The sequence below is a fragment of the Drosophila gunungcola genome, chromosome 3R (genome assembly GCF_025200985.1).
Source record: "Drosophila gunungcola strain Sukarami chromosome 3R, Dgunungcola_SK_2, whole genome shotgun sequence".
NCBI classification, from domain to species: domain Eukaryota; kingdom Metazoa; phylum Arthropoda; class Insecta; order Diptera; family Drosophilidae; genus Drosophila; species Drosophila gunungcola.
The window spans coordinates 23,227,482-23,251,183 of NC_069139.1; the positions used below are offsets into that span (position 1 = coordinate 23,227,482).

General features: G+C 36.8%; 4 protein-coding genes and 1 long non-coding RNA gene across 7 annotated transcripts in view; 3 read left to right on the forward strand and 2 right to left on the reverse strand.

Moving 5' to 3' along the window:
* Positions 1-432: 432 nt before the first annotated feature.
* LOC128251618 (uncharacterized) lies at positions 433-1,148 on the reverse strand. Its single transcript, XR_008267218.1, has 2 exons — positions 701-1,148; positions 433-637 (listed from the first exon to the last, which is right to left on the reverse strand). It is a non-coding gene; the product is annotated as an uncharacterized LOC128251618 (long non-coding RNA).
* A 3-nt stretch (positions 1,149-1,151) lies between these two features.
* Positions 1,152-2,505, reverse strand: LOC128251611 (E3 SUMO-protein ligase ZBED1-like). Its single transcript, XM_052978660.1, has 2 exons — positions 2,438-2,505; positions 1,152-2,380 (listed from the first exon to the last, which is right to left on the reverse strand). Exons 1-2 carry the CDS (start codon positions 2,457-2,459, stop codon positions 1,278-1,280), a joined length of 1,125 nt encoding a protein of 374 aa, XP_052834620.1. The 5' UTR covers positions 2,460-2,505; the 3' UTR covers positions 1,152-1,277.
* Positions 2,506-2,541: 36 nt separating this feature from the next.
* On the forward strand, positions 2,542-4,623 carry LOC128251609 (aprataxin-like protein). 2 transcript variants are annotated; one of them, XM_052978657.1, is made up of 4 exons: positions 2,542-2,862; positions 2,927-3,152; positions 3,502-4,223; positions 4,278-4,623. In XM_052978657.1, exons 1-4 carry the CDS (start codon positions 2,710-2,712, stop codon positions 4,368-4,370), a joined length of 1,194 nt encoding a protein of 397 aa, XP_052834617.1. In that variant the 5' UTR covers positions 2,542-2,709; the 3' UTR covers positions 4,371-4,623. The 2 variants fall into 2 exon arrangements, with proteins under 2 accessions (XP_052834617.1, XP_052834616.1); XM_052978656.1 differs by having other exon boundaries at positions 2,543-2,862; positions 3,502-4,623.
* Positions 4,624-8,157: 3,534 nt separating this feature from the next.
* Positions 8,158-10,391, forward strand: LOC128261622 (putative serine protease K12H4.7). Its single transcript, XM_052995407.1, has 7 exons — positions 8,158-8,452; positions 8,515-8,696; positions 8,759-9,000; positions 9,048-9,279; positions 9,343-9,521; positions 9,574-9,885; positions 9,943-10,391. The coding sequence occupies exons 1-7, from the start codon at positions 8,243-8,245 to the stop codon at positions 10,044-10,046; spliced, it is 1,461 nt and encodes a 486-aa protein (XP_052851367.1). The 5' UTR covers positions 8,158-8,242; the 3' UTR covers positions 10,047-10,391.
* A 2,464-nt stretch (positions 10,392-12,855) lies between these two features.
* LOC128255898 (IDLSRF-like peptide) overlaps positions 12,856-23,702 on the forward strand; it is a 41,373-nt gene continuing 30,526 nt past the window's right edge. Inside the window, exons 1-2 of one of the 2 annotated variants that reach the window (XM_052985738.1) lie at positions 12,856-12,989; positions 16,168-16,906. In XM_052985738.1, coding sequence (XP_052841698.1) covers positions 16,738-16,906 — 169 coding nt within the window. In that variant the 5' untranslated portion in view covers positions 12,856-12,989; positions 16,168-16,737. Of the gene's footprint in view, positions 12,995-16,167; positions 16,907-23,702 lie in introns of both variants that reach the window. The other variant, XM_052985749.1, reaches the window with a different exon arrangement.

The following is a 23,702-nucleotide window of genomic DNA, read 5'->3' on the forward strand; positions in this document are numbered from 1 at the left end:
CTTCCTTCGCTATCCTTTAAAAATTTGTAATATTTTAAGTAAGTGCTTTAATTTTAAGTAATTTAATCGTTTTACTTAATTATGTACATATTTACATTTAAAACATTTTTTTCGAAATAAATTAAGTTATAGGAAGAAGGAACATTATTTAAATGTGCTCAGACTTTTGTTCTGCTGCCCTCAAAAAAACTGAAAATACCGAGTCAAAGTTCCATCTCTAGTCGGGATTTTCAGTTTTTCAACATTACCATCCCAACTTGAGGTGGAGAACTATCGATAGTGGGCGCCATCGATAGTCGACGATAGTTTATTTTAAACCATCGATAGTGGCTCGATAGTGTAGCCCAACAAAAAATTTTTTTTAAGCAAATATAAAAATATTATGCTTTATTTTAACTAAGTTACGATTTAAAAAAAAAAGAATGAAACGAATACAATAAAATATGCTTTATTTCAGCCAAGAGTTGCGATTTAAAAACAAAAGAATGTTAACATTTTTTTCTTTGAGCCGGGTTCGCCTCTCCGATATTATTTGGCCCGCCTTGCTGAATGTTCTTTCAGTCTCCACGGACGTAGCCGGAATGCAAAGATATTTGGCGAAAAGGCTCCCAATGGCAGGGAAATCAGTTTGATTCACCTGGAAAAAAGTAATATACTTAATTATGCAATTTATAACTCGGCACTTTTAATTAAGGCATACCTTCATCCATATTAGAGGGTCGATATCTTGTCCGACAATTGCCCTTTCCAGATACTGCCTCTTAGTTAAAATTGCATCGACTTCTGAGTTTACAAATTTATTCATGGAACGCTCACCCAAAAAATCGAACAAAGTATCCTGTAAACTTGAATCCGGTGCTACGGGTTGATTACTTGCGGTCTCTTTAACTGGAAAATTGGTCAGCTCATTTTCAAAACATGTTGCTGCTTGTTCAGCGTTTGAGCTATGTTGAAATCCACTTTTTTTGAACCGTGGATCCAAAAGCGTAGCCATCCTGCAGACTGTTCTCTGCTCATATACGGAAAGACGTTGCTTGATTGATTCCATCAATATTTTGTTTAAAGTTTTTCCTTGAAGAGTTTGTAGTAAAGGTACAACACTTTCGATTTTCCGTAAAAGTCCATATGTCATGGGAATAATCAGCGATATCGTTACGTATTTTCCGCCAGAAAGAAAGCCAATACTTTTTCAATATCTTTCAGCATAAGTATTTCCTCAGCAGTAAATGGCTGCGGTGCATTCGTTGTTGATAGTAAAACTTTGGCAATGGCATCGTTCATTTTATAATACGCTCAATCATAAAATAAAAACTATTCCACCTAGTGGGCGTTTCTTGCAACAAAGTATATTCTGAGCCTTCTTGAGCTAATTTGAGCTTTTCATTTGATATAGTGCTTTGCTTGAAAAATCGAACGATTGATTTACACTTAGTAAATAAAGCTTGAAGCACTGGGTCATCAACTTTTAGAGCATCTTGCACCACGAGATTTATAGTATGCGCAAAGCATGGCAGTTTGCTAATATGCAATAGATCACATGCTTTAAGCATGGAGCTGGCATTGTCGGTAACAATACATACAGTTTTTTCCAGAATGTTCCATTCAATAAAAATGTCCCGCAATGTATCAGCAATGTTTTGTGAACAATGTTTAGTTGTGCTTAGAAGTTTTTTTGTTGCTAAGGATGCTGTTTTTAATTCGTAGTTATATACGAAATGACCCGTCACAGTCAAAAAACTAGCATTGGCACTTGATGTCCACAAATCACACGTAACATTTACAAGTATTGCTGATAACTTGGCAGAAGTTTCGGTAAAATAATTATACATCAGCACATCTCTTAAGTGCGTCTTGCTGGGTAATTTATACCGAGGATCCAATACATGAGTGTATTGCACGAACCCTTCGTTTTCTACAATATTGTAGGGCTGCACATCTTTGGCAACCATTTCAGTTAGAGCTTTATCTATGTCAGTCTTTCTTTTAGAATTTGAATCATACATGACGGCTCTTTTAAAGTAAGACGCCACAGAGTTCATGCTCGATCTGCAACTGCTGCTTGTAGATGTAGTGACGTTCCTCTCAGCACGTACAACTTGTGTGCTCGATTCTGGGCTCTTTCTTTCCACGCCAGGATGGAACCTTTTTAAATGGTCGTGCATGTTAGATGTATTGCCGCTTGTCTTGTATTCTTTGCCACAATCGAGACATTTGGCATATTTCTTGTCGTCAGACCTTTTAAAATATTTCCAAACATGTGAAATTTTCGACTTCTTTTTGTTACTCTGTCGATTTGGTTCCAAATCTTTTTCAGAGTCTGTTCTGGAGGAGCACTCACAGTCCGGCTTGTCGGCACTTGATGAAGACACTCGACGTTTACCTTAAATTTAACAAATTATAGATCAAAACACTTACGTATATAATATAGTAAACATACCCAGTTTTAAAAAGCGATCCATATTAATTTAACTAATTGTTTCTTGTTTTTAAATTTTTCCTCGTTTTGCATTTTTAGGGATGTAAGAAGCGCACTATCGATAGTGCCATCGATAGTTCTCCACCTCCCAGTGGGATTCCCAAGTAGATCGTGTAGATGTGTAAAATTCACAGTCTTTAAGCGATCTATTGCGATTTAGGAAATTACCAAGTTCCGAAAGCAAGGAAAAATAGTTTATTTCTACAGGAATCAAATAAAGGGTATAATTTGTCATGGATTGGCAAAACGGATTAATCAGAGACATGGTTAAACCAGAATACTTGATAGTTTCATCAGAACTAGGCGTTGCTATAGCAGACAAGTTTCCTAAGGCGATGCATCACTATTTGGTGCTTCCAACAGCCGATATTCCCAGCATCTTTGTGGTGAGCAACCCTACAGTAATCCTTATTCTACATAAATGAATGTATATTATTTCGTATATTTCAGTTAAACCGGAGCCATTTGCCGCTTTTGGGAGAGCTTTACCGTCTGGCCCGAAATGCCGTAGAGAAGAAGGGGGTGCCCTGGGAGGACTTCCAGGTGGGATTCCACGCGGAGCCCAGCTTGCACAGGCTCCATTTGCATGTCATCTCAACGGATTTCGTATCACCAAGTCTGAAGACCAAAAAACATTGGAACTGCCACAACACCGAACTATTTGTGCCCTACGAAAGTAAGAATTATGGGGTAAATGTATTGTGAGCTATGTTTGTACTTAGCTATAAACGCCTTCGTTCAATTTTTGGGATTCCCCTTTTTAAAGATTCCAAACTTTCCAAACTTGTACAAAACTAGAATTACTTGCACATATCAAAAACTTTTTAATTTTGAATTGAATTCAGAAGAACTTTTAAACCGCATACCTCGATCTGCAACATTGAATTCGTGTTATGAAGGCATAGCGAAAATAAGATTTAAATTAGATACATTTTTTGGTGGTCCCAAAATCACATTTCAATCAAATTTATTTGTTAGTAGTTCTTCTAATGTGTTTTACCTTCACTGTTTGTTGTCATTTCTAGAACTGTACAAACAACTGGAAAAGGATAATTGCTTTTCGCGATTTCCAAAATCGCTGGTAAAGGAGCTGCTAGCCAAGCCGCTGGTTTGTAACCAGTGTGAATTTGCCTCCGATTCGCTGCTAAATCTTAAAACCCACTTACTGAATCACTGGCAGTGTAAAGAAGACGAGCGTAAGGAGAGTACAAAATTGGATAACATAACTAAAATGATGAATGAGGCGAAACTAGACACAAAAATGATGCCATTATGCCACAATCAAGGCTCAAAAAATCCTTTTCAATTACCGCCCAAGCAGCAGGCCGTGAAAGAATGTGCCAATCATAAACTTGATCTTTCAACCACTGAAATGATACAGCGAAACAATCCGCCATTCAACTTTCAAGCGATGAATCCGCTGAAATCAAATAATGCACCCAGATATCCGCAACATCATGGGTCCAGGCCTATTTGGAATGGTCCTTCCTTTCCGCCTTTTCAACATCAAATCAACTATAGGTATCCGATGTTAAATGGATTCCGAGGACCATCTAATATTATCCAGCATGGATTTCCGCATTATCCAAATCAGACATTTGTCGGCCCGGGAGCTTGGCCAAGTGGTCAACAAAGTGGAGTGAGATCGAAATCGATACCAAGAAATTATCAACAAAATCAAAATCAACAGAATGCTCAACAGAACTCAAATTTGCAGCACCTAACTCATAATGTGAATCGAAATCAGGTAAATCGCTCAAATCGTCAGAATCCCAATCAAAATCGACAAAATTCTTTTCAGCAAAACAAGAACCAAAATAAGAAAGCTACAAAACCAATAAATCAACCTTCTGGCAATCTTCATGACCAAGAAGCTACGGCTCCGCCACCTTAAATCTATCGCAAACCTTTTAATAATTTTTTAAAAAAAATTATATAACATGGAGAATGGTACATGTACTGTGTACATGAACATACAATAATGTTTGTTCAAAATGAGTAAGCTACCAGAAAAATTGGCTTTAAAAACAGTTCATTTGAGTTTGAAATCATTTTAAATATTTTATGACTGGTACAGTTACACGCATTTTATTTTTAAATTATTATCTAAGATATAAAACATTTTGAAAGTCCTTAATTGCTCGAATATGATAAATATGAAGTATTTATAAACCTACAGCATGCACACTCCATGTACACTTGCATGAAATAAATAAAATACAATAAAAACAAATAATAATTTTAAAACACAATTCTAGTGAACTTGCTCTATAAAATTCCTGGAAGTTTAGCAAGGCAGATATCGTTTTAATTTTCTTAGAAAAACAGTTTGATTTCGCCACCCACCTGCACCATCATTAAAAATACTCATTTAGAGTGCTTTAGCCAACTGGAAAAGAACGAACCCATGGCTAATTAAGCAGCCACCAAGGGGCATCAGCAGAGCTGCTCCTCCCCCAGAGTCAGCTGAAACACTTATTAAATTATGATTCAGAATTTGAAAAGTGGACAAAGTTTGTCGGATAACCAGCTCCCATGGGAGAAGTATAACTTTAAAGTGTGCTCCTAGCCGCTTTGTGTTCCTAGCTAATGCTGGTGTTCGATTTTTTAATACAATCGATTATAGTTGAACATTAAACATTATATTTTATTTGTGTTAAATGTTATTGGGTTGTTAATGATTTGATTTCAACATAAATAAATAGCAAACTAGAATTTATAATAGTTTTTGTAAAGACAAATTTTGTTATATATTATATATTTGTTATTATAATAATAATGTTTTATGCTTGATAAAACAAATTCGTAAGCCAAATATATTTCCTGTAACTCAAAGTTTGCTAAATTCGTTTGATATGGCAATGTGTTGTTTTCAATTAATACTTTAATTAGTTAATTTACAGATAATGTACTAGGCAAAGCAACCCCCGCGGAGGTCTACTTTAAATTTTTTTATTCTCTGCACATTTGCCATTAATTTTATACTTTACAAGGCGAAATATAAGCTTAAAGGAGACAAAGTTACTGGCTCGTTCCATACCCAAAGGCAGTGCCAAGGAGCCAAGCTAATCCACATCAGAGCGATAAACAAAATTCAAGGCCTCAGCCAGACACTGTCCTCGTGTTTTGTTGCAGTAATTTAAATTCGCCTCGACTTTTTTTAGTGTGTCACAGTGTCAAGGTGTCCGAAAGCTGGCACTCAAGCCACAGCCCCATCGATGTGCTCCGGGGGTGAACTTGTCTCTACTTTCGGGCTCTACTTTCGGGCTCTACTTTCGGTGAGCAATCAACAGCTCCATTAAAGCTATCTCTCGGAGCCTTACCACCTGTTATGTCCCGAGCAACAGGAGGCCATTCATAAAGGACGTTACTTTGGAGTCAGAGAGCGGCGAAAAGCTCTCAAGGACAGTTTCCCCATGAGAATCACTCGTTTTGAGTCCTTTTCCCAGGCGCATGCTCGCAGACGAAAGCTTTTCACAAGTGAGAAAGTTTCAAATTAACGCGAGGGGCAAAAATAAGGATGAATAAAAGGAGGAGCGCGACGGCTTTTAGTGAAATTGTTTGTTAAACGATCTGAAGAGTTTGCTAATAAGGTGTCAAGTTTATATATATCCCTGAATTCCAGCACTCGAATTCTTTGAGAGATTTTACTGCCATCTCTTTTATACATTTTATACGTTTATACATTTTATACGTTTTATACATTTTTCACATTGTTGAAACACTTAATAAGTGAAGCAGAACCACTTAATAAAAATAATTATTAAAGTACAAAAATAGTTTTTCGCGTTGTAGCAATACGAAAATATAAGAAGATACATAACTCAGACACAATACTGATAAAATAAATTTAAAAAATATTTGTTGCATTGTAAAATTACAAAATATAATATAGCTATTTAAATACCTCGGAACAAAATCTTTGGCAAAGCTAAGAAATTGAATACACATTTTTGAAACCTCGTGGTGAACTTTACTAATTAATGTGTTCCTTTAGCTCACATCCAAATGATAGGTTAAATACTTATATTTCTTTAATTGTTTATTAACGCAGTAAATATTATTAGTTTACCGATTCGAAGGGATCTTAAATATTGCTTTTAATTAAATACTTTTCTTTGTGACTCAAATAGCAATTTTAAATTCTTTTTCTGGCAGCCAAGAATAACACAAAAATGTATTCCCTTATAAATATTCAAAAGAGATATGCATGCCTCCATATTGGGTGGCACATGTGTAATGCTTTTCTGCACGTAAAACGTTATTTATATGCTGATGATTTTTGCAAGCCCATTTTTGTACATTTTTTCTGCACTGAGGATTGTTCGCATGGTGGACAATCCTTTTCTCCGTCATTACGCCCAACCTCAGGGTAGCAAAAACAACTGCGGCAAATAAGAGGCTCAACATCAATTGCACGATTTAACCAATTTGCTATTTCTGTCTGAGAATGAGTAGACGAAGAATAACAACAACGACGAAGTCAACGGCGACAATGAGGCTCAATAATAATAACTTTTCATAGCGCCCCCATTATCGTTAAAAGTCCTCCAGCGAATGGGGTTCGTTATGCTGGAATGTTTGGTATATCAAGTTGCCTACTAGAAGCATTGATTGCTGAGCAATTCTGTAAATTGCATTAAAATAAACAAAATTGCAAAAAAAATGTATACAAACTGAGAAGAAAAAATCTTAAAACTATAAAATTAATAGATATATATCTGTGTAATCTTTATTTCATCTTTTCTGCTTTTTTAATTATTGTATTGATGGTAAATATATTGTAAGCGGTAAACTTTTAAAAACTGTTCGGGCTCAATTTAATTTTCCCTCGAACGTAAATTATTAAAGCTACTATTGGTACTTAAAAAAACATTTTTTCAATAGTTTAAAGCTTAATATTATTAAAAAAAAAGCTAAGCTATACTCTGTTTTAAATATTCAAAGCATCTTACAACAAAAGTTGCCATAACAATATACCTTGGAGTTTTCCATTTTACCCTTTGCCTTTGCATGTTGATAAGTTTTCCCAGTTTGACTTTCGATTCCGCAATCCTTTCGCATTGTATGCACAGGACACGCGCTGACACGGCTGGAATCCTGCATCGCTGAGCTGCTCCTATGTCGCGCGCCATTGTGCTGTATATGGGGCGGATGAGTAATATGCCAATTACATATTTTGTGCATTCTCCTGTTGCTTGTTCGCTCAGCTGCTTATATTTTTATGTTCACTGTTTTTCCATGTCAACGCTGTAAAATATTTTTTATGGTTTTTTTTTCACGTTGCCTGCACTTGGTGTTTGGTTGGTTTTATTTCAGTGGGTGTTTGCTTATCTGCCTGCAGCAACATTGCGTATACGAGGTGACGGCTTCAAGCGGTTTAGAGCCGGCTAAACTTGGCTAAGTTGCCTGGCAATTTAGAATAGGTTAAAGTAGTAAAATTTCCAAAGCTTCTTAGCTTTGGCAGAGACTTTCATGGAAATAAATATAAAATCGGAATTTTCAGCTGAAGAATGCAAAATGTTTGCCACAAATGTGTGTCTTGCATACAGTTATTTTTTACAACGAACACGTTTAGTGATATTTAAGTTTTATCTGCCCTTGCAAAATGTAATGTTTTGCATTAACCTTGTCCTAGTGCACTCAACTATGCATATATTTGAATTTTTATTTAAATATTCATTTTGCCCGTCATAGGGGTAATGCGTTTCTATATAAACTTTAGGAGTACCTACATTTTTTTTAAATGAAAATTAATAGCTCAACATGAAGTTACTGCATTTCACTGTGCAAATTATTTTTTGTGTGCCAAGTTTTTCGTCAAATTTTAATCCTTATAAACGAAATTTGGAGTTGCTTAACTTAGAACCAATCTCTGGGTCATATACGAAAAACGAAGTAGCTTCTGTTGAGGAACTTTGGTTGGATCAAAAGGTTGACAATTTCGATGAAAAAAACAATCAAACTTGGAAAATGGTAACCCCTACTTCTTTACTGACTAATTTTTGGAACACAAAAATCAGAATTTTATTTGCTAGCGTCATTTTTGTAATGCCAAGTATCACAAGCCCCAAGGACCCATCTACATATTTGTGGGAGGTGAGTGGACCATCAGTCGAGGTTTAATGAGCACTGGCTTAACCCACGATATGGCTGTGGAAAATTCTGGCATGCTTTTCTACACGGAACATCGTTATTATGGAAGGAGTTTACCATTTGGGTTTGAAAACAAATAATGTACCTAAAAGAGTTCATTTTTAATTTGTAGTTTTTAATCTACAGAAAGGAGAGTTTTCAACTGCATCACCTCAAGCAACTAAATCTCCATCAATCATTAGCCGACTTGGCACACTTCATACGCTTTCAAAAGTCGGAAAACGCTGAAATGAGAGACTCCAAAGTCATTATGGTTGGCGGCTCTTATTCGGGCAGTTTGGTGGCCTGGATGACTCAACTGTATCCAGATTTAATAGCTGCCAGTTGGGCTTCAAGTGCTCCACTGTTGGCCAAAGCGGATTTTTATGGTGAGAGGGAAGTTTCTAAGAAATCTTTATTAACATTTTATTTTTAGAATACATGGAGTTGGTCAGCCGATCTATTCAATTGAGCTATGGTCATAATTGCTCAACGCGAATTGAAAAAGGTTTAAATTACTTGGTAAAGTTATTTAATGACAATGGAATTCAGGAGCTTCTTTATGAGTTAAATGGCTGTGAAGATTACAATCTCAAAAATTCTCTGGACAGGGCAGCTTTCTTCAATGGTCTGGGAAACTACTTTGCTTTGGTGGTGCAAAGCTATAGGTAAGAATTTTAATCGACTAACTATTCATAGGAGTCCTTTTAATAATTTGTATTATCTAACAGTGCTTATATACCACGCCTTTGTGAGACCTTAATGTCTTTAAATTCCAATGATGAATTGGCGTTTGTGCACTTCTTGAAACTTCTTTACTCAGAAGGCAAACGTTCCAGTGATTGCCAGAACTTTGGCTACTCATCCATGCTACAAATATTCCGTGAGGATACAGATCAAAGCTCTGAAAGTAACTAAGCAAAACCGCAGTGAATTGTTGTTTCATAAAATGTTGTTCCTAGCTCGAGCATGGTTTTATCAAACCTGCAATGAATTCGGTTGGTACACGACCACGAAATCAAACTCCTCTTCGTCCGCCGCCTTTGCCAATCAGGTGCCCTTGTCCTACTTTGAAAAACTCTGCCAGGATGCGTTTGGAGCGGAGCAGACTGCCCAGAAGTTGGCCGACGGCGTCGAACAGACGAATGGCAAATTCGGCGGGTACGGCTTCAATCAGAGCGAGCGTTATGCACAGGTAATCTTCACGCATGGCCAGTTGGATCCGTGGCATTCTCTGGGCCAACAAACGGGCCAACAGGCCTGTGTCCTGACGGGTGAGTCCCTGGCAAGTGATTGAGAGACCCCGCTTAGTTTTGTGCCTCGTGCCACAGGCTATTCGCATGTGGAGGATTTGGCCAGCATCCGAGTGACGGACAGTGTGCAGATGAATCTGGCCAAGCTGCGTGTGATGTCCTTTCTGCGACGCCACATATGAATCACCCCGGATCCACTCGAATGAATTATTAAATAAACAAATGCGTTGGGTGATGAGCCCATTTGATAAAGTCGTGGGCGCAGCTCCACTTTTCCCTTGGCCTTTGGCAAACAGAGACAAATTGCGTGATGCTAGGACCCTAAGTGATATGTCTGCCCCGTCGGGCTCTGCAAACATTTTTCTTGAAAGCGGCATTCTTGTTGATTAGGAAATTGCACATGTACTTCTCCTTTGGCTTGTGCATTCCCCTGTTTGTTTGTCTCGGCTTGATTGGTTGATTAAGGGCTCCATTGAGTGGACACCTACGCCGGCACTAAGGCGATATTTGTGAAAACTTTGACTTGACCGGCAATAAAGTTTGCATCACAAGGCATTCCTTATCTTTTAAAACGATGGAAATTAAACCAGTAAATAATTTCAAGTGATCACCAATTAAACATTTTATTTATGTTTATACGTTGTTAGGTCTTAGTTGGTAATAGTAACGTTTTAAATGATTTTACAACCCAATTTTTTATTTAACAAATGGGATTTGCTTGTTTAAGTAGGGCTTTTCAAGATGGCTAGATTTTATACATTTCTTTAGGGCACAATAATGGGATTGAAAATAAGAACATTATGCATCTGATTAATGATTTATTTGTTGGTTTTTCCAAATTAACAAAGTTGCCAAAAAATGTAAAGCATTAAAACCATTGAAATAAGTACATAATTTGTTGTACATTCAAAGTTTATATATTGGTCACATTAGGACATGATATGTTATATCAGATATATTTTACGTGGTTCAAAAGTTACTTCATTTTAATTTTTATATTTGATTTTGATTATAGTAATCATTGATTATCTGTTATTCCTGATTTTTCAAATTAAAATCAGCGAATAAAAGTTAGGGCTGATTTTTATTAAGAAAATCAAGTTCACATTTGATTTTTGAAATAAAAATCGAAAATACTACAATGCCTATACAAAAATCATAAAATAAATCATATTGTTTACTAACAATAAAAAAATAATATGTATTTTATAGCTGTTATTATAAAAATCAGCGTGATTTTTATTTGTAAAATCATAACTGTTACTGTAATTAATAATAGTATTACTAATGTGTTTTGTATTACTCAAAATTCGCTTCTTTAAAATTTAACAAATATTATAGGATAATAATTATGTTAAAAATTTAAAACAAGAGCAAAGGATAATATTTTTAATATAGTTATTTAAAAGTTTTACTTAAAAAAGTTTATTCAGGAAAAAATTAAAGGTTTTATTGGGTTGGGTGCATTTATTTAGTTGATGGCGCATTAAAACCACCGATTTAAAATTGGTCCAATTAAGCAAAGGTGAATGTCGCATGAACGCACATTCTGTTTATTATCCGCCCTCGGAAAAGCTTTTGTCTGTCGCTTTTCGCATTTGAGTGCAACGCCAACGCGCTGTGAACGTCGTCGAATCAGCGTCACCTGCTGGTCTGCGTGGGCGCCCAGGAAAGACGCCCGGTTGGCACCACAAAACTATTGGATACATTCACAGGAGCTGAGGGATTTTCAGGGGATGTGGGTGCTGCGATGGGTGGTTGCGTGGGCAGATGAAATGGGGGCGGGCCGGCTTTCAACGCTCTCTCTCTCTCCCTCTCTCTCTCTCTCTCTCTCTCTCTCGTTATAGCTCTCTTTCACTAACCGTTTGTTATTTACATTTTTGTTCCACTGTTGCTCGGTCGTTTCCCCGTCGGTTTGAGCCATGTTTCACTGCTAAAGCCACGGCCAAGCAGCATCCGATTGTGTTCGCGCTAATTAATATTTGTTGTTCCATTTATTGGCTAAAGTACAAGGAGCAGAGCTTCAGCATGGCTAGCCAGCCGTAAGTGTTGAAAGGATTATCAAGGTCTGAAGAGTTGAAGCTTTCAAAGATGTATGACCCTGGATTGAAATACCTCAGCAAGCTCAGTTTCAGTTTCAGGCTAAAAAAGTTTATCATGCCAACAGTTTTTATACAAGCATCTCTCTCGTATTTGTGATTAAAGTTTCCTGCGGTGTGTAGATGTTTTGTTGGTTCTTGCTATTCGCTAAACTTTAAACTTTTGAAGGTGAAATCGAATATGTGAAGAAGCAGTTAGCTTATAGTTTTTGGATTCTAGCCTGCATTCGGATAAAACACAAGAGTATTTTCAATTAAACTTTTGTCTTCCATAGACCAAAAATAAATAAGGACCTAAACGAATTCATATTTGTAATTGTATTAAAAAAGTTATATTTCAACCTTTTTAATGTTTATTTATTTATTCAGATTTTTACATTTACATGATCAGTCAATAAAAATTAAAAATGTCAAAAAAAAATTTATAAAAATATTTTTTATAAAATTTTAATATTTTAAGGATTTTAAGACTTTTATGTTTTTAAAATTCGTTTTTTTTTAAATTGTAATACATTGACAAGTTTAAAAAGCCTTTTAGCTTGCGTCAACACCTTATTAACCCAACTATTTTAACCTTTAACTGCTTTTCAAACACTAAAAACTCGAAAATTAAATAAAAACGTTAAACGGTTTATTGAAGTGTTATCGAGTACAAATTTCCAGTACTTGGCATAAAAATGAGTCCGCTCCTGGCCAACAGCTAAAACCCATCAACACAACCAACGAAATATGGCCCAGAGCAGGTGCTCGAGCCCTGCGAGTGACATTGAGAGCACGGCAAAGAGCGAAAGCCGCGGGGAAAACTCAACCGCAGGAGCGAAGCGCGAGAGAGGTAAGTGGCTTTCCACTCGTCCGGGAAATTCACTCGGCGAGGATTCGTGCGTAGGCGGCGACGAAGCTCAACTTGAGTGGCGGAAAAAGTGCTTAAAAGACGGCAGTAAAGCGCTCAACGCTTCAGTCGAGTTTGAAACTTACACTCAAGCGGAGTTGTAAATAGTGGTTCGAGTTGTTGGCTCGTACTCAAACGTACTGTAACACCTTTATGCATCTAAGAAAACCCTTAAGAAATATAAGAATTACTTGTTGTAACAAAAAAAAAAATCATAAATACAATATAAGTGGCAAAAGGATTTCCAACTGACGCGTGTGCTATTACATGACTTGTGACTTGAATCCGTTTATAATTGTGTGAAAAACTGTTGAAGAAACCCAACCCACCAAACCAATGCAAAAATCCAACGAAATTTGAGTTGAAAGGAAAATCTGTGTGTGCGGAAAATTGCTTCTTTACGGCTACGCTCTGTTGCTCTTCATTACCTTTATGTTATACTTACTGCCCCGACCGCCCAGCACTCCTCATATATTTTTACGGATTTTTTTTTTCAAGCCTAGGCCTCGTTAGTCTTGTCCCGCTTCCATGATTCACGTTGCGTATACGCCGTGTGGCGGCTGGTGGTTGGGTGCGAGTGTGTGCGAATGTCGGTGTGCGTGTGCTTTGAATAACAACACGCAGTTGTTGATTGTTCCCAACTTCCTTGGGCTCTTGTTGCCGTGCTGCGCCCCCATTGTCCTTACCCTCTGGCTTTTCTGGCTGCTGTTAAATTATGCATTAAGAACCCCAAACCCTCACAAAGGAGAAAATGAATGCAAAGAAAGGAAATGGTTTAAAAATACTGGCTGCGAAAATGCTGGCACATTTTCGTTTGGGTGTCCACAGTAAATTATGCAAATTAATGTTTGTTTGTGATTTGGTCGATCTTTTTCTTGGTGTTTAGCCTAAAGCCAAGGTGGCCGGGAAAAATTTTTGGATTTAGTGCTTTCTACATTATTTCTGGCTTTTCTGTTTTTTATTCATGTTAGTGCAGGGATAACTTTATTTTTGGACTTAGTCGTCTGAGGTCCACATATTTTTAAGGTAAAATTTGCCTTGTATTACCTTTTTAGTACTTTAATTGATTCCAAACATAGTTGACATTTTATTTTGTATTGTAAAATTAATAAACTTGTATTTGTTATTACATCCCAGTATAAAGCACTCCAAATTTAAATTAAGTTTCAATCTATGTTTTGACGAGTTTTTAATTGTTTTAAATTATTTAATTCGTAGAAATACTTAAAATCATTTTTATTGACTTATTTACTGGTGTTGGGCCGATTTTGTCAAAATGGGTTGTAAACTGTTTATATTTTACTGGAGGAATTATTATTCTGTTTGCGAGAGATATTTGTAATAAATTTATTTTTTCGTTTTTTTACCTTAAAGATCTATTTAATAATTCTTTTAATCTTATTTTGCCCAAATTAATGAGCGCTTATATTTTGATATTTAAAATATAAGTTTTGTTAACGAGCTGTGTGGATTTGGGTCTCATTAACATGCCTTTAAATTAAATTGATAAAAACTTTAAGCTCTAAAACACTTTTTTCCCACACTTTTACAAATGTGTTTTACCTTGATGCCCTTTTTACCTTTACCTCTTGTCGAATCTTATTCGAGCAATTTGCGCCGTATTATTTGGCCACATTTTGCCACCTTGGCCATAATTCACTTTAACTTTTCCCGATTCTTCCTTTGGTGCGGATTTCCTTTGGCGTTCTCTATTTGTCGGTGAGTCTCTTGTGGATTATATTTACTACTTGGCTAACGCGTCTTAAGAGCCAAATGGTCCCCGATTCAAGCAGAAAATTGTCTCTGTATTTGTGCATGTTTTTGCGGAAACTGTCGCCGTCTGCCTTTTTAGGTCTTTATTAAATCCGTCGAGCCAAGACAGAAGTTTCATTTTCAGTCTATTAAAGTATTTTATGTCCGTCGTTTTTGTTTTTATTTCCTTTTGCTGGTGGTTGTGAGTTTAGTTTATGTCTTCCTGGGAATTGTAACAAGATTTTACTGCTTAATTCTCTAGTGGCAGATGAGAAGCCAAAAAAGTTGAACTTCCTGAGTCTAAAAATTTCCGTTGGCTTATTTGAAAAGCTTATATTAAAGTCAATCTAAACTTTATAGTTTGACTTAGCAGAATTTTGAAAATTGCCTTGGAAAGTGCTAAAATTTCAACACCAAACTTATCACTTACTAATTTAGGTAAATATTTGGTTCATTATTCAATGCTCTGTTGACTTTTATACTATAGCTGCAAAAAAGGACTAATTAAAAAGCTTGGGCTTATGGACGCTTTTCTATTCTGCCTTTAACTTTTCCCTTTTCAAGTTTCGGGGCCAAGGAATGCTCTATTTTGTCGTCTGTCCATTTTTGATTGCCCCGAAAAGTATGCCAGAAAGTAACAACACTTTTTCACTTCTTCAACTTTTGCTTACACAAAAAAAAGACCAAAAATTGAAGGGTTAACTTGGCTATAATTAAAGGTTCGTCTATGTCTGGCCTTCTTTTTAGCTTTCTTTTTTGCTGCCGCTTTTTGGTTACACGCGTCGTATGTGTTTTGGGTGCTCGAGAGAGTCATTAAGAGTCGCTCGAGTGTGTGAGTGCTGGAAATCCATCTAAGAATTATATGAAAAAGGGTTGTTCAACTTTCTATCCCCTGGCGTGATGGACTTTTACTTCCCCCGCTTTCAAAAATAAAACAGTCAAGGGAATATGAGCAAGGAAAAGTTAAAGTTCGTTAAGCTGATTAGATGACACAGTCGCAAGTTGCTGTGGCATGTAAATTGCCTTCTGGAAACATCTCCGGATAATCCACAGCACAAGCGGTGTCAACTTCTTGACGTCTCAATTAAGGGTTACTGTCGCATAAATAAAATATTCCTTTCAGAAAAACATTCTTTTAAAAAACCTTCACATTTAAAATCCATGGAAACAGGATCAAATACATTTTTGGGAATTTAAAACAAAATGAAAAATAATAACGCTTACTTAAGAATACTTACTTTCTAACTGATATGAAAAAGACATTTTGTGGAAAAAAAGTTATTAAGTCACCGGAACAATAAAAACAGCTTTGTGAAAATATCACGTTCAGAAGTTTAAATTATGGCTAATTATAGTCCTAGTCGGTTTTTTTTATCTTTTAGTAAACTAACTTAAATTTATCCATTTAAATTAAATCAAATGTTTGTCAATTTCGAGTTCTGCTAAACTTTAATTAGAACTTTGTAATTATCTACCAAATGTCACGGTTGGAAGTCTAGCTTAAAAGTAATTTCAATTATAAACTTCTAACTAACTTTTCCACTTTCTCTCTTCTCGTTGCAGTGTAGAAAAATGTAAAAAGTCGACTAAAAACATATATCTATATACACACATATAAATATTTGTTTCCCTGCAAAATTATTTTCAACTTTAATTTCAACGAAACGAAAATACAAACCAACAAACAAACGAAATCGAAACAACCCGAAAAACCAAACAACCAAACTGGTTAAAGCTTGCATGTAGTCCTTAGAACCACGTAGTAAACGATAAGGAAACTATATAGAAACGAGAAAAACGAAAAATAGGGAACCGGGAATCGCAAAGAAGTTGCAGCTAATTTCTGGTTCGTATAACTCCATTAGAAGGCGATTAGCATATTGAAGGACGAGCTAGAGAAGAGCGGGAAGAACCCGCCGTAGTGGCTGAAGTGCCAACGATAATTCAATCAAAGGGCAGGCAGCACGAGGAGAAAATTGCCTGGGGAAACTGCTTCTGTAAAAGAAACTAGAAAACTTCATCAAAACACTCGGATAAAGTGGAAAACGTGTGCGTGCGCGTGAGAAAAACTTTTTAGCAGACTGCCGAGTGTTTTAATTTCGATACTAAGAAAGTTCCGCTAGTCAGCTGGACATGTCCATGACAATGGACCAACATCACCAACACCTTCGCCATCGCCATCTCAGCATGTGGTCGACATTCGCGGTCTGCCTGCTGCTCCTTCAGGCCACCACCAGCACGATGGCCATCGATTTGAGCCGTTTGTACGGGCACATGGCCAATCCCATTGTGAAGCGTAGCGGTAAGTAATCGAACGCAACTCCAACTTCTCTACATCGGCAGCTCATTAGGGGAGCACCTGGCGTATACGCAATTCGGAATGGGTCCTTGTTTTTTTTGTTTAGGTTTTTGTTTAAGCCAACTTCCATTCACTGATTGACCTTCGCTCTGCTGCACAGTCTCTCCTTTGGGGCCTTGTCTCTACTGTTAAACAATTTTTCTTTTCTGGCTTTTGTCTTAGTTCCCCTGCTGTAGTTATTTTTTTGCCCCACTCAGACTTTAATTCCAAAAAATAAATATGTGCTATTTTGCTACTTTCCTTTTAATTTAATTTGGTTTTTGTTTTTTTGAACTTTTTTCAGTTGAGTATGCAGGTGAGCTGCGTAATTAATGTGCACGTCCATTTTTATTTATTTTATTTTCCTACTTCGTTTCTGTTTTTGCAGTTTTACCGATTTTCCACTGGCGTGTTTATGGTGGCCACCGATGAAAATCTTTGGCTTTCCGTTTAAAGTTTATGTAAATGGTATTTTAAGGCAGTTGAAAATTTTTGAATTGCATGTTTTTTTGTTGGTTGGGTTTTTCCAGGCATTGGTTCGTGATGGAGTTTTCACTGTTTTTTTCCAGCATTTTTTTTATTATTTAATTAATGCTCGTGGGTCGCCGTTGATTTGTGGCATTTGAAACATGTCTGAAATTGTTCAGCTTTTATTTAAAAATGGCTGCCGTGGTTTTGTGGCATTTGAAACATGTCTGAAATGATTCTAGTTATAATTAAATTATTCATTTGATGTATGCATTGTGAGCCCCCTAACCAAATGTGTAATTAACTCAAGCCTGGATAATAAATTTGCGTTCAAGTGTTTGGCCAACTAATGGCTGTAAACCACGACTTCATTTAGTCAGTTGCTCAATTGGTCATTAATTGCCGCCTGTCGCAGAGCCGCTTCATGAATATGCAAAACAGAATTATTCTATTATACTAATTTTTGCGGAGGCTCCATTTAACGCTTAATGTCGATTTTGCCGGGTCAACCAATATTAATGCGACAAAATTCATCCCTGTACATTTTCCAAATCCTTGCACTCGACATTTTGACAGTTTTATGCATTTACCTGACGAGGGGCCACAATTTCCTCTATTTCTTTTTACCCACAGTACGTCGGTTTCAGTAATTGCACTTTAGAAATATTAAAGAAAAGCCATTTCCACCCGCTTGAGGAATCACAAGCCTGTCAACCGCAAAGTGCTTTCCATGAAAACCCCAAGGTTTTCCTTGAAACACAATCCAATATGCTAAGAGTGTACAAAAATATAATTTTATGAAAGATGGGCTTAGATTATAACAATATCAATTATCAAAAAAGTCGAATCATTTTATACAGATAATATTAGTAATTTCACTTGATTTGTCTAAAAAGTACATAAAAGTACATGAAAAAATAAATAATAACATAATTCTGACGATTAATAATAGGTTTTTTGCTTTGTTGAATATTTTGCAGAAACATGTTAAAAGCAATTAATAAAATGCTTTAATAAATCATCTCTTAAATTTGTGGATTATTATTATGCGAGCATATCGATTTAGCTTTCTTGAATATTTTGCAAAAACTTAAACAAACTGCTCTGTTAAGTTCTTTGCAGTTATCTTCACTCTGTGCTTATCTTTCTCAATTTAACTGTCTTAACTCAGAAAATTCAATGCTGGAAACTTTAGCGAAAATAAACCCTAACCAATTTGTCGCAATTTCCTTTTAGCAATCTCTCTTGGAGAACCAACTTTGCAGAGCAGTGTAATAATTTTAGTTTTCCTGTCACTGACAACATATTTTATGCTGCAATTTCCCGCAGCAAAGGAGCTCGTTGCATTTCCTCGGCGTTTGTTAACCCGCTTGCTGGCTTTACTTAACATTGGCTCCTGGTTAGGGTTTGGTTTTGGGTTTGAGTTTGGTCAGTGGTGCAACTTTTTTTTTGTTTTTTATTGTGGCTCGCTTTTGTGCTCCGTGGCAATCTGGCTTTGTGACGAACGATAACGAGCGTGGGTTGCCTGGCAGGTCGTGGCTTTGTGTGTTGGTCGTAATTTTTTGGTCAGCTGCCTTGCTGGACGATCCCGGGGCAGTTAATAAATGTGCCACCGCCAGGCATCCGCTGAAGCTGGCTGAAAGCACTCTGAAAGCCAGCACCCTGTGACAGCTTGAAAGGGTTTTGCGTCACTTCCTTTTCCTTTTCATCACGAAAACGTTCATTATTCGCGATTGTTGCATTGTTTTCCGCTTCCAGTGGTGGCATTTGGCAGAAAAGTGATTGACACTTTCTTAAATGGGACCCTGTAAGATTAAGAACGTTGATTCGAAGTCATATAATTATCATTGCAGCTGCCTAACTATTAGTTTGAAATATCAAATAGTTGCGGCATTTTATAAATCAAAACATTTATTAATATTTTTATATATAAAAAGCCGTATCTATAACTTATAACTATAACTTACTTATAAAATAAAATCTTAAGAACATAATTTGTATCACAATTTTCTTTCAACACTAAAATGCCAAAATGCTCTAACATATTTATTACCTGTAAGCCAATATATTTTTTCTAAGGTGCATTTTATGTTTTATGATAAGAATAAATATAATAAATGTCTCCTTAACTTTTTTTTTTTGGGCTTATTGCTTTTCCATAATCTAATCAACAAAAGTTAGATTAATATCATACTGTTACTAAATTGTCAACTTTTGAAATAAGTGAATACATAAAATATCAAAGAAATAAAGACTGCTTTTCATAGAAATTCATTTTGCTGTCCCTCAGTTTCTGAAGAAATATATTCAATGGAGCCAGGTATTTTTGTTTAAGTAATATGTGTTTGGATCTTACATTTCCATTTACGCACCGTTTAAATATTCATTTAGTAGCGTCGCCTAGAGTATCATAAATATTAAGCGAATAATTCAATTAGTTTTACGAGCGTACTCAAGTCCAGTCTTACGGCATAAATTATGCAATATTTGATTTGTTCTTGGCTAATGTGTAAGAAGGCGGCCAAAATTGTGGCAGCTGGCTGCGGAGTTCCCCCAGTGATCCCATCTGCCCGTCGTGCGGTGACTAAAGCGGCAACAAATGGCAAACAAAACGTAGCACACTGCCTGGCAGTCGCTGGAGCGTGCCCCACATGCAAATAGCTGGCCCACAAAAATACGAGTTCGTGGCGAACGCTGCAACCACCACGAGTGCAAGCACCACTGAGCCGGCTGACGGACATATTGGCTTACAAAACATTCCGTGGACTTGGCCATTTCCACTTACGTGATCGCTCCCAACTGCAGCTGCCACAAAATGAAATTTCCATAAAAGCAAAGCTGCAATGGCCGGGTATTCCAAAATCAACAGAGCGCTCAGGCAAAAGCTGAAACGTGATTACGCCGCGCATTGTGGCCAACAACGCTTGGCATTCAAAAGTTGCAGCCAACAAGACTCCAGTTGAAATCAACTTGCTATCCGAAAGCATTTAGGCCAACTGGCTGCCATGGACCTGAACCTGAAAGTCTCGGAATAATTTTATTAGCAACTTTTGGTCCCGACTTTTGCACCATGTTTCCTAATTAATTCCCTTGGTCGAGCATTTTGCGTGGTCTCTAATGGGTTATAAGTAAGCTAAGGGATCTGAAATTGGAGTAGGAGGTTAACTTTTAATGGTGTTTTTGCTGCGGATTTTAATTGTAACAAAAAAGGGGAAAATGGGAGATAAAAACGGGTGGCTACACAAACGTCTTTTGTTGCTTTTATTTATAAAAATGGTAAAGTGGTTCATTAATTTCGGAAAATGTAAAATACTTGTTTAAATATTTATGCCAGGCTCCAACGAAAAAATTAGTTGTTTTTAAATCAATTTTTCGTGGATAGCTAACGAACAGTTACACATTTATAAAACCTTTCACAATTGGACACACAACCATTCACAGAAATTTGTCTTTCATTTTGAAAGTGTCATCACAAAAACATAAAACCTATAATGTATTGAAACCAATTAATTGGACACTAAATTGTAGGTGTCAAACAGCGGTGTAGTTTACTTGATAGGGCCCACCCAAAACCCTGTTAAAAAAGAATATATTTATTGTTATTGCTATTGCAAGTTTGTAGCAACTGGCATAAATAACAGGAGTATAAATTCTCAAAGAAAGTGAAACAAAAAGCGAGGAAAATACGTTCAAAAACATTGGCAGAGACAGGAAAATTTTCCTGGAAATTTACAAAAGCCATAAATTTGTATGCCGAAAGGTATGAAATCAGGAAATGGTATAGATGTACAGATATATGCGATAAATTTAATTATGCTGACAGTTTAATTATGCTTGATTGCCAAGATTTATATCGTACAACTAGAGTTTGTAAACTTGGCCACTGATATGCAAATCTATGAATATTTAGTAGTGTGCGTATGCAAATTGAGTGAGTCCGTGGGTGCGATGTGGGTTTGCTTCTGCTGGGTCACGTACACGCCGCGTTGTCCACCCACAGCGATCAATCCACACTGTGTCCCCATTAACTCGGTAAACTGTCAACTGGTTTACCGAATATAATCCAGCAAATGGCCATCATATCATCGAGCTGTTTGTGTCGGCGAAATTGGTTGTGGCCATATGGGGGGGTCATTAAAAAGTCTGCGGTGGAAGATTGCATTTCATTTTGATACGACAACTATGTCGTATATAAATATTTCACAGGGGAAACGTTTCGGTTTATAAAGGACACGAATTTAAGTTTCGCCCTGTCCTTCGCTTCAATCGATTGCAATTGATTTTCACTCGTTTAACGAGAATTTTAACACTGCTGCCCCAGATTATCATTTTGAGCATAAAATGTTTATGGTTTCTGTCCCGCCTTAAGGTCTTATTTTCGCCAGACAAAGACGCCTCAAGTCATAACTAAATGTATTTTCTTTTTTTTTTATGTCGTCATATTATTTTACGATCCAAGTTTTTGTTCACTGCTGCCTTTATATAGAAATATTTGTTTTATATCTTGTCAATTTTTACGGCCCAGTCTGCCGAGTGAAAGTGTTATCCTTCCTTCGCCGGGCATTCATTGTTGCCTCATTTAATATTTATTTGCTGCGCACTAAAAGTTTGCCAAGCCAAGGAAAACGCAGAAAATCTACCCGTGTAATATGCAAATGAAAAAAGAAGAGGAGAATGTTTCAAACACCTCGGACTAGGACATTTGGTCTGGAAGTGGGGGCTTAGCTGCGTAACTCATACGCCACGTTGGTTATATAAATAGAACCATTGAGCCAGGCAAAAAACAGCAGTTTTTCATTAACAAAAGTGTCGTCATGGGGGAAAAGTGGCTAGAATGGGTAAACAGTAATTGCTTTATTGATTTTCCTGAATATAAAAAGGCGGCATTGAAATAAGTTATTGAACTTGAGGACACTTAAAGATCTAGCAAAACTATTTCTACATTATCGATTGCTCAAGTTATATGTTCTTCAACCCATTCCGGAGGCTGGATGATAAATGGCAAACTTTATTTGAAAATCCACAAGCAGCTGAGTTGGCAACAGCTTATAATACTTACACATTTATGGCCAATGCCAGGCCAAGATATCATTTGGAATGGCAAATGCACAATACATAAAATCCAATTTCCAGCAAGACAGCACATATAGACTGGCACAAATGGAAATCTGAGGACCACATAGACCAAGGTTTTCAGCTAAGTGAAGGGATGGCAAGGATATAACCACAGATGCAGACGACTGAAGAGCATTCCCAGTGAAAATCCACTTGTGACTTGCGCATTTCTTGGGCTTTAGCCCATCTTGGTTTTGCATATCCAATTCTACTGGCAAATGCAATTCGAGGCGTATCTGTAGACGGCGAAATGGCAGCAGTACGTGCAGGGTCAGGTTTGCCAGCGATTTCAATATTTTGAGTTTGTGCACTTGGCCCTTTTGCCCGACACAATTTTGCCCAAATTGATTTGCTTTAAGGAGCTGGGCGCATGTGAGGCACCTTTGCGCCGGTTTTCCAGGCATTTTCACAATTCTCCCCTCATGTGCAAAGTATGCATAACATTTACCTTTTGCCTGAACGGTTCGTGGCATGTGTGAGAAATTAACCTGGCTTCGCTTGTGACACAAACTAATGCAAAATAAAATTTCGCATTTCCTTAATTAAGTTTCTTGGGGGGAACAACTTCGACTGACACTTGACACTCGTACCTTATGACGGAACTTGTAATTAGTTAGAAAGCCTTTTGATTATATCGCAATGGGTCTTACGGTTATTGCCACAATTTCAGAACAAAGACTGAAAATTAATTTTCAAGACTTTTACCATTTATACTTCAACTGAATTTCATTAGGCAAATATCCATTAAACAGAATGGCCTTTAAGACTTGGTAATGTTAAGGCTAAACTTTTCAAGGCACGATAATTGAATTGGTATTTCGATTCGGTCTGCTGAATAATTCAATAATAGTTTCAGGGTTCGTCTGCCTAAACCGGGAAAACATAATTAGCCCCAATTATTTATGATCCAACCTGGACCGCAAAGCATATTTAAATTTATTTGCAATTTGGTGCTGTCGGCAGGTGTAAATTTTCATTGGCTTTGTTTTGCTGTGCTTATGCGGTTAGTCGTTGGGTCTAACCCACTTGATTACGCCAACTGGAAAATACACAATTCTCGTTTGGTTTCAAATCAAAATGGAAATGCAACCTTTTCGCCAGGCACATGCCGACAATGTTGGCCAAAAATGTGCGTTCGTTCAATTCGAGAGTGAAAATTGAGTGAAGTACACGTAAA